The sequence below is a fragment of the Bison bison genome, unplaced genomic scaffold (assembly GCF_000754665.1).
Source record: "Bison bison bison isolate TAMUID 2011002044 unplaced genomic scaffold, Bison_UMD1.0 scf7180017864108, whole genome shotgun sequence".
In the NCBI taxonomy this organism is placed as follows: domain Eukaryota; kingdom Metazoa; phylum Chordata; class Mammalia; order Artiodactyla; family Bovidae; genus Bison; species Bison bison.
The window spans coordinates 9,573,932-9,584,125 of NW_011494680.1; the positions used below are offsets into that span (position 1 = coordinate 9,573,932).

At 43.0% G+C, this 10,194-nt stretch overlaps 1 protein-coding gene across 1 annotated transcript in view; it reads right to left on the reverse strand.

Moving 5' to 3' along the window:
- The window catches only part of MOS (v-mos Moloney murine sarcoma viral oncogene homolog), a 32,151-nt gene that overhangs the window by 1,260 nt on the left and 20,697 nt on the right, over nt 1–10,194 (reverse strand). Inside the window, exon 2 of the mRNA XM_010839018.1 lies at nt 3,873–3,968. Within this exon, the coding sequence (XP_010837320.1) occupies nt 3,873–3,968 (96 nt within the window). The remainder of the gene's footprint in view (nt 1–3,872; nt 3,969–10,194) is intronic.

Here is a 10,194-nt window from a genome sequence, read left to right on the forward strand (position 1 = left end):
CTCCTGCAGCGCGGACCCCGCGGGGGCGCAGGTGAGCCGGCCTGGAACAGGGGACCCCGCCGGCCTGCAGGCATCACTGGAGGCTGCCCCTGCGCTCCACCCCGTTGTTTGTCTCCTCTGCCTTCATCTTCCCCAAAGGAGCCACATCTGTGCGATTCCTTAGCGAGGACTTTTATCAGCTGGGGAAACCATCTGAACGCAGGCAGCACCACAACCCCATTCAGATGAAGGCATTTCCCTTGGGCACTTACAGTGAATTCTTATAAAACAAGCCCTGGAAGAGGGTTCACCGGATAAACAGTTGGACTTGCCCCAGGAATCACCCCTCTTCTACAAGTTCTTTAATTATTATAAAGTAGGCTTCCCCCCACCCCTCCCCCTCCAAGTCTCATCCGCTGGGCGTCATCGGTCCTCAGATCACAATAGTGCAATGAAATTTTTTTCACACTTTGCAGGCTATAATGATTGTCAGTTTATTCTCCAGCTGCATTAAATCACTTCCAGCAGTTATTGGCAGAAAGAGTTGAAACATGAACAGCTGACACTTGTTGAACCGATTACAGGGAAAATTAGGTGCAACGTTCACAGAGGGATGAAAAATGGTAAGCTGAAAGTGATCGATCCAAACAGAATCGCTGATACAGGTCACAGCACAAATACTCTGAGTTCATAAGGGAAAAGAAAATTCTCTGACACCGCATTCAGCTGATAGAGCAGATTAGCAAGACTGCTTAGCAACATACGGAGTCCTTAGCAGTCCTTGGGGTCCATGGCTGTCTGGCGCACCCAGTAAGCTCACTTGCAGAAGAGATTCTAGACTTTACAGCAAATAAGTTACAGAAGTTCTGAAGCAGAGTTAGAGGAGGAAAAAGAATGAAAATGATTCAGAGCCACAACCAGAGCGTCAAATAATAACAAATAGGAGAGAATCCTAGGAGAGGAAAAATCTGAAGAAATAAAAAGAGTCACAGTCATATACTGTTCCTCCATATACTGTGGAAAATCAGATGTTGAAATTAAATCCAGGGTCTTGCTGTTCAGCCATGAGTTCTTCTGTTCTAATTTTTATTTTTAAAAAAAGACAGTTTTCATTTCATACCTTTGGGGAAAAAACCAACATTAACACCCTGTTCGTGAAAAAACACAGGAAGATGTTAGGATCTACCTTTTGAAAAGTCAAATGGTAAAGTTCTATCTTGACTTTATTTCTGCACTTAGAGCACATAGGTGATGTGTAGACACATTTTTCTGATGATGGGTCTATGCTTCTGAAGTATATTTGTTCCAAGAAGATATGTTAATAAACAGTCCATTTACATAAGCTATTGGAAGTCTTCTGAACCCTAGAATAAGATTTCTATTCTATATTACCCCTGTGACTTACCATGTGATATCATGTGTAATATTTGACCTGTTTGAGCCTCAGTCTTTTTATTTAAGAAATCAGGATAATCATTAAAATAAACTTCTAAATTTTGGAACAAAATTTGGGGAGCCCTATCTGGAGTAATGGAGCTTCCCTGGTGGCTGAGACAATAAAGAATCTACCTACAATGCCAGAGACCTGGATTTGATCCCTGGGTAGGGAAGATCCCCTGCAGAAGGGAATGGCAACCCACTCCAGTATTCTTGCCTGGAGAAATGGACAGAGGAGCCTGGTGGGCTACAGTCTATGGGGTCACAAAGAGTCAGAAAAGACTGAGCAACTAACACTATCTGGAGTAATAACAACAAAAATCTAAAAAATGTAAACTATTAAATATTATAGTAAAAATGCAGATATGTCAAACCTGAAATATAAAGAGGATAACAGTGAATAGAGTAAGAAAGTACAATTATATTCTATAATAAGTATATATTGCAGAATCTATTTCATTGCTGTCACATAGTAGGAATTACACTCTAGGGCTCTGAAACTGTTATATGATATCAGAAATGCTGTGGAGATTGGCCAAATGAGAGCCGTAGAGTGCCTTAACTTGAGCATTACACATAATGCAAAATGATGTGACTTTCTATAATGTAATCTTTATTATTTTAAAGATAATAAATAGCATAAGCTACTTATTCTTCACAATTTGACTGTATTATTTACATAAAATATAAGGTAATAATAAAAATATGGTACTCTACCCATTCACAAACTCTAAGTTCATTAGATCCATCATCTGCCAATCTGCCCAAGAGTATTTAACTGGATATTCAGTCCCTCAGGCCAGATGGCCTGGATTTCTTGCCCCTAAGTTTCCTCATCTGCAAAGTGAAGAACATATGCCTATCTCAGGATCATATAGCTATCTCTTATGTGAAGATTAAGAGAGTTCCAATTACTTAGATCAGGGCCTGATAATTATTATTTATGAAACTCATAAAATGTATTATGGGATTATACCAATAAGATCTATTACACAGTATTGGTCTGGGGGGTTTTGTGTTTGTTTTTTAAAAAATGATACCACAGTGTGGATTTTATTTGATTGGTTTTTTTTTTTTTTAGTATTTATTTACTCGGGTGCTCATGATCTTTTGTTGTGGCACACAGACTCTCTACTTGCCCCACGTGGGCTTAGTTGCCCCACAGCATGTGGGATCTTAGTTCCCAAACTAGGGATCAAACCCATGCCCCCACCAATCCTCCAGTCTGGAGGAGGACCCCAATTATTAGAAGGTCTTTAGGGCTTGTTGAGATGGGGAAGCTGGGGTACAGTCTCAATGGGCCATGTTTAGGCAGGAAATGGAGAAAGAACCTTCTGGAGGGCTTCCTCTCAATATTTCCCTCCCTGTGTTTACTGAGGTTTGGGCCACTTTCTCAGTAGCTTATATCAGAGCTTTCTCTCCCTTTTCCTAGCATCAGGATCTTTTCCAATGAGTCGGCTCTTCACATCAGGTGGCCAAAGTATTGGATCTTCAGCTTCAGTATTAGTCCTTCCAATGAATATTCAGGGTTGATTTCCCTTGGGATTGACTGGTTTGATCTCCTTGCAGTCCAAAGGACTCTCAAGAGTCTTCTCCAGCACCACAATTCGAAAATATCAATGGATATGTGGATTTTTTTCAGTATGTACGTTCTACAATACTATACAAGTCACAGTTGAATCTGAGGATGTGAAACCTCAGTTATGGAGGGACAACTGTAAAGTTATATGTGGATTTTGAACTGCTTAGGGGTCAGTGTCCCTGACCCCATGTGGTCCAAGGGTTAAATGTCTATGTTGCCTTATTCACAGAAACATTTGATTTCGGGCTTTTGTATGTCTCAGATCACTATTGTATAATTTTTAAAAATTATTTATGTGTCTTTTTTTATTTTTGGCTGCAGTGGGTCTTAGTTGCTATGAGTGGGCTTTCTCTAGTTGCTGTGCATGGGCTCATTGTGGTGGCTTCTCTTGCTTCAGTGCACAGGCTCCAGGGCAGACAGGCTTCAGTAGTTGCAGCACCAGGCTAGTGGAATAGTTGCTCCACAGTGGAACCTTCCCAAACCAGGGATTGAACCCATGTCCCCTGCATTGGCAGGTGGGTTCTAACTACTGTACCACCAGGGGAGTACAGTATTATATTATATAAACTGTGTCAGGGGACCAATCGACTGGAGGCTGATTTGGGATTTATATGTCCCAATTAATATCACCACGTTCCAAAGACCATTAATTTACAGATTACCAGAAAAGAATAGCACGGTCTCTTCCACTATTGAGTGTAATCCCATATGACCTCGCTCTCGCCTGCAGGCGATAATGTCCAATTATATGACCAGATGTTATTAATAACTGGCCTTGGTATTGGTCCCCACATTCAGCCCAACCCAAGGAAGGAGGCGGCCACACAGTAATTTGCCCCAAATGACCCCATAGGAGATAGCAGGCATCCTGTACCTTGTGTCATTTTCCACAATGGTGTTGAGCTGGCACATTAGCAAGCTTGTTCGTCCAGATGAAGTGGAATCGTGGCTCCAACTTTGAACAACACAGCTAAAGTCAGAAGAAGCAGGGTCCAGGAAGCATGGTAGAAGATATGAAATTACTATAAACCTTCATTTTGAATGGCTTCAGGTTTGAGGTAGTCCTCTGTTCAATTCTATGTTTCCAGTACTTTTAACTTATACTTTCCTATTATTTGGTTTGTTTCTTGCATAATTAACCTACACTCTGTTTTCCATGTATGTTCAACCCCATGGTGGTGCTAGTGGTAAAGAATCCTCCTGCCAATGCAGGAGATGGGGGTTCAGTCCCTGAGTTGGGAAGATCCCCTGGAGAAAGAAATGGCTACCCACTCCAGTATTCTTGCCTGGGAAATCCCACGGACAGAGGAGCTGGTGGGGTCCAGTCCACGGGGTTGCAAAAGAGTTGGACACACCTGAGCACAGATGAGCACGTCAATATATTATCAATGTGATGGCTCATTATAATACTTGGATCTACTGTAGGACATAAGCTTAAATTCCATGGCACCATGTTATGACATAAACTAGGGAGTGAATACATCAGATTATCATTGCTTTCAGTGGTGCTCAGGAAGAGAAGTTGCATTAGCTGGATTCATAAAAGCTTATAAAAATTAGGGGGATTTAGGGTAATCTTTCAATACAGAAACAAAATGAGGCATAGCATTGACACAGCAGGGACAGCCTCATTCAATTTACTATAATCCATGGTTAACCACTGTATTAGTTAGGCTTCTTAGGTTCCCCCAAAGTAGTGGAAACCAACTTAAGCAAGGAGAAGTTTATTGGAGAGATTTTGCAGGATCACAGACTTGGGAACCTGAAGAAATACACTCAGAAGTGGGCAAGACCTGAGCAGGCATGCATGTTAAGTTACTTCAGTTATGTCCAACTCTTTGCGACCCCATGGACTGCAGCCCACCAGGCTCTTCTGTCCAGGGAATTTCCCAGGCAAGAATACTGGAGTGGAATGCCATTTCTTCCTCCAGGGGATCTCCCTGAGCCAGTGATCAAACCCATGTCACTTATGTCTCTTGCATTGGCAGGTGGATTCTTTACCACTAGTGCTACCTGAGAACTGAGACGTTTCTACAAAACCAGAAAACAGGAACCACTGAACCAATCCAGACAGAAAAGTATGGCCAGGACTGAGTGTCCCACAGTCATTATTTTTGTCTCAGGATGGAGTGACCCACAGGTCTATTTCATCCACTGTTCTCCCTTCCTGGTGGCACAGCATGGGGAAAGGCAGTATGTGAAGCTTTGGTTCCCCTTGTGGAAAGTGGGCACCTGGATATACTATCTCAACCAGACCATGAAACATTGTAGGGAGAAGTAATTTCTGAAAAGAAAACCAAGGCGTTGTTAGGAAGCGCTAGATATTATGCAGCCAGAGAGAGACTGTTGTCCTCTACACTCACCAGGGGACTGGCATCTGACAAAGCCAGGGCAGTAAGGGGGACTTGGAATATAAACTTCCCTAGTGCGTCTACATCCTGAGTCCAGCTGTGATGATGTCCTGTCCCCTGCACCCTCATGATGTTTCATTATCGTTTGGGCTGTGGGCTTGTGCTTGTCATGTGTGTTCAGTCATGTCCAACTCTTTGTGGCTCCATGAACTGTCGCCCGCCAGGGTCTTCTGTCTATGGGATTTCCCAGGCAAGAATACTGGAGTGGGTTGCCATTGCCTCCTCCAGGGGATCTTCCTGACCCAGAGATCAAACCCACGTCTCCTGTATTGTCAGGTGGATTCTTTACTACTGAGCCACCAAGGAAGACTTTGGGTTGTGGAAGAGGATTCTGAAGACACTGCTCTGGATGTCCGGAAAACAGCCCTTCCCAATTGTGCTCTGCACTCATTCAGATGTTTCCACGGTACTTTCCTTCTTCTTCAGGACTGTGATGACTCAATTCTTGTGGCCCTCTTGGGAAGGGGAAAACCATCACAGGGTAATCACTGGCATGTCTGAGCCACTTGGGGTGTTAGCACAGTTTAATTATTTTGGACACTAACTTCTCCATAAGTTCCAGTGGTTAAGGGGATATTTTTACTGATTACGTTCTCCAGGTCTATATAATCATCATATTTTCCTTCTCTTGGCCGTAATGATTGGTTCAATAAGCCTCAGTTTAGGGAATTTTCTAGTTCAGTGAAGAAGCAGCACCTTTAGGAGACTGCTTACCTGAGAGAGAAGTTAGTGCAGAATAAAGCAGAGCAAAGATCTGGTAAAAGAGAGATGGGGAGCTGTTAACAATGTGTGGGGACTTCCCTGCTGGTCCAGTGGCTAAGACTCCGAGTTTTCACTGTAGGGGGCCTGGTTCAATCCCTGGTCAGGGAACTAGATCCCACATGCTCCAACTAAAGATCCCATCCAAGTGTAGCCAAATAAATAAAATAAACTTTTTTTTTTTAAAGACCCCAGTGTTTGGACTCTTAGGACTAATTCTGCATGAAGTAAGAAATTCTCATGAACTTTGACTTCCCTGCTGGCTCAGACAACAAAGAATCTGCCCACAAAGAAGGAGACCCAGGTTCAATCACTGGGTCAGAAATATCCCCTGGACAAGGAAATGGCAACCCACTCCAGTATTCTTGCCTGGGAAATCCCATGGACAGAGGAGCCTGGTGGGCTACAGTCCACAGGGTTGCAAAGGATTCGGACATGACTGAGCATGCATGCCTGCATTCACGGTGGCTGCTGATGACTCAGTGGAGGTAGTGGGGAAAATAAGAGCCCAGCATTCATTTTGTAAGAAGCATCCCAGCATCTCTCATGATGGAGATTGGAAGTGTTGGGTCTCAGTGGCTTAAGTGCTGGATTATATATTTAGATTGGAATTTCCTGAAGGGATCATGCACACCACTGAGGAGCTGATGCCATAATTGCTCACCCAGCGGAAGAGACATCCCAACAGTGCTGGCACCCAGTGGAACAATTCTCAACTCTTGAAGATTGGTGACCTGGTAATGGGGCCAGTGGACAGTGCTAGAGGTCTGGCTGTCCAGCCTCTTCCTGTTCTGGAAGCAAATACCCATGGGGCCTTAGAGGCTGAGCAGGAGTCCAGAGTCAGGACTCTGACTTCAGAAAACCTCTGGTTCTGAGGAATGGAAGGAGACTGTAAAGGAAACGCTTTTATTTATTTATTGACTGCACTGGGTCTTCCTTGCTGCACGTGGGCTTTCTCTAGCTGTGGTGAGCAGGTGCTATACTCTAGTTGCAGTGTGTGAGCTTCTCACTGTGGTGGCTTCTCTTGTTGCTGAGCACAGGCTCTAGGGCTTGCAGTCTTCAGGAGCTGCAGCATGTGGGCTCAGTAGCTGTGGCTCCCAGCCTCTAGAGCACAGGCTCAGTAATTGTAGCATGAGCTTAGTTTCTTCACAGCATGTGGGATCTTCCCAGAGCCTGAATTTGGCAATAAGGAATTCATGATCTGAGCCACAGTCAGCTCCCAGTCTTGTTTTCACTGACTGTATAGAGCTTCTCCATCTTTGGCTGCAAAGAATATAATCAATCTGATTTCGGTGTTGACCATCTGGTGATGTCCATGTGTAGAGTCGTCTCTTGTGTTGTTGGAAGAGTGTGTTTGCTATGACCAGTGCATTCTCTTGGCAAAAGTCTGTTAGCCTTTGCCCTGCTTCATTCTGTACTCCACGGCCAAATTTGCCTGTTATTCCAGGTATCTCTTGATTTCCTACTTTTGCATTCCAATCCCCTATGATGAAAAGGACATCTTTTTTTGGTTTTAGTTCTAGAAGGTCTTGTAGGTCTTCATAGAACCGTTCAACTTCAGCTTCTTCAGTATTATAGTTGGGGCATAGACTTAGAATACTGTAATATTGAATGATTTGCCTTGGAAACAAACAGAGATCATTCTGTTTTTGAGACTGCACCCAAGTACTGCATTTCAGACTCTTTTGTTGACTATGAGTGTTACTCCATTTCTTCTAAGGGATTTTTGCCCACAGTAGTAGATACGATAGTCATCTGAATTAAAATCGCCCATTCAAGTCCATTTTATTTCACTGATTCCTAAAATGTTGATGTTCACTCTTGCCATCTCCTGTTTGACCACTTACAATTTACCTTGATTCATGGACCTAACATTCCAGGTTCCTATGCAATATTGTTCTTTACAGCATTGAACTTTACTTTCGTCACCAGTCATATCCACATTCTTTCTGGAGTTATTTCTCCACTCTTCTCCAGTAGCATATTGGGCACCTACCAAGGAATGATGCTAAAGCTGAAACTCCAGTACTTTGGCCACCTCATGTGAAGACTTGACTCATTGGAAAAGACCCTGATGCTGGGAGGGATTAGGGGCAGGAGGAGAAGGGGACGACAGAGGATGAGATGGCTGGATGGCATCACCGACTCGATGGACATGAGTCTGAGTGAACTCCGGGAGTTGGTGATGGACAAGGAGGCCTGGTGTGCTGCGATTCATGGGGTCACAAAGAGTCGGACACGACTGAGCAACTGACTGACTGACTGACTGACTGACCAACCTGGGGAGTTGGTCATCTTTCAGTGTCCTATCTTTTTGCCTTTTCATACTGTTCATGGGGTTCTCAAGGCAAGAATACTGAAGTGGTTTGCCATTCCCTTCTCCAGTGGACCATGTTTTGTTGAACTCTCCACCATGACCTGTCCATCTTGGACAGGGTGGCCCTAAATGGCATGACTCATAGTTTCTTTGAGTTAAACAAGGCTGTGGTCTATGTGATCAGTTTGATTAGTTTTCTGTGATTGTGGTTTTCATTCTGTCTGCCATCTGACAGATAAGGATAAGAGGCTTATGGAAGCTTCCTGATGGGAGAGACTGACTGTGGGGGAAACTGGGTCTTGTTCTCATCTGACTAGTTCAATATAAATACTCTTTTCAATAGCCCTTTATCCCTGGATCCGAAAACAATGCAGTCAACTTCAAAATTTGGTCTTTTAAGTTATAATTTTAAAAAATAACACATTTTTAAAAACACTAAGTGAATGCAAATGAACCTTTAAATATCAATATATAAATCCATTTATCGAGTCTCCAGCACACACAGAGAGGTACTCGGTGGTCAAAAGTTCCTCTATGATCAATGCAAAGAAATACAGGAAAACAATAGAATGGGAAAGACTGGAGATCTCTTCAAGAAAATTAGAGATACCAAGGGGAAAATTCATGCAAAGATGGTACAATAAAGGACAAATGGTATGGACCTAACAGAAGCATAAGATATTAAGAAGAGGTGGCAAGAATACACAGAAAATCTATACAGAAAAGATCTTCATGACCCAGATAGCCGCGATGGTGTGATCACTCACCTAGAGCCAGACATCCTGGAATGTGAAGTCAAATGGGCCTTAGGAAGCATCACTACAAACAAAGCTAGTTGAGGTGATGGAATTCCAGCTGACCTATTTCAAATACTAATAGATGATGCTGTGATAGTGCTGCACTCAATATGCCAGCAAATTTGGAAAACTCAGTAGTGGCCATAGTACTGGAAAAGGTCAGTTTTCATTCCAATCCCAAAGAAGGGCAATGCCAAAGAATGTTCAAACTACTGCATAATTGCACTCATTTCACACGCTAGCAAAGTAATGCTCAAGATTCTCCAAGCCAGGCTTCAACAGTACATGAACTTCCAGATGTTCAAGCTGGATTTAGAAAAGGCAGAGGAACCAGAGATCAAATTGCCAACATCCGTTGGATCATGGAAAAAGCAAGAGAGTTCCAGAAAAACATCTACTTCTGCTTTACTGACTATGCCAAAGTGTTTGACTGTGTGGATCACAACAAACTGTGGAAAATTCTGAAAGAGATATGAATACTAGACCACCTTACCTGCCTCCTGAGAAATCTGTATGCAGATCAAGAAGCAAGAGTTAGAACTGGACATAGAACAACAGACTGGTTCCAAATTGGGAAAGGAGTATGTCAAGGCTGTATATTGTCACCCTGCTTATTTAACTTATATGCAGAGGACATCATGAGAAATGCTGGGCTGGATGAAGCACAAACTGGAATCAAGATTGCTGGGAGAAATATCAGTAACCTCAGATACACAGATGACTCCACCCTTATGGCAGAAAGTGAAGAAGAACTAAGGAGCCTCTTGATGAAAGTGAAAGAGGATAGTGAAAAACCTGGCTTAAAAATCAACATTCAGAAAACTAAGATCATGGCATCTGGTCCCATCACTTCATGGCAAATAGATGGGGAAACAATGGAAACAGTGACAGACTTTATTTTCTTGGCTCCAA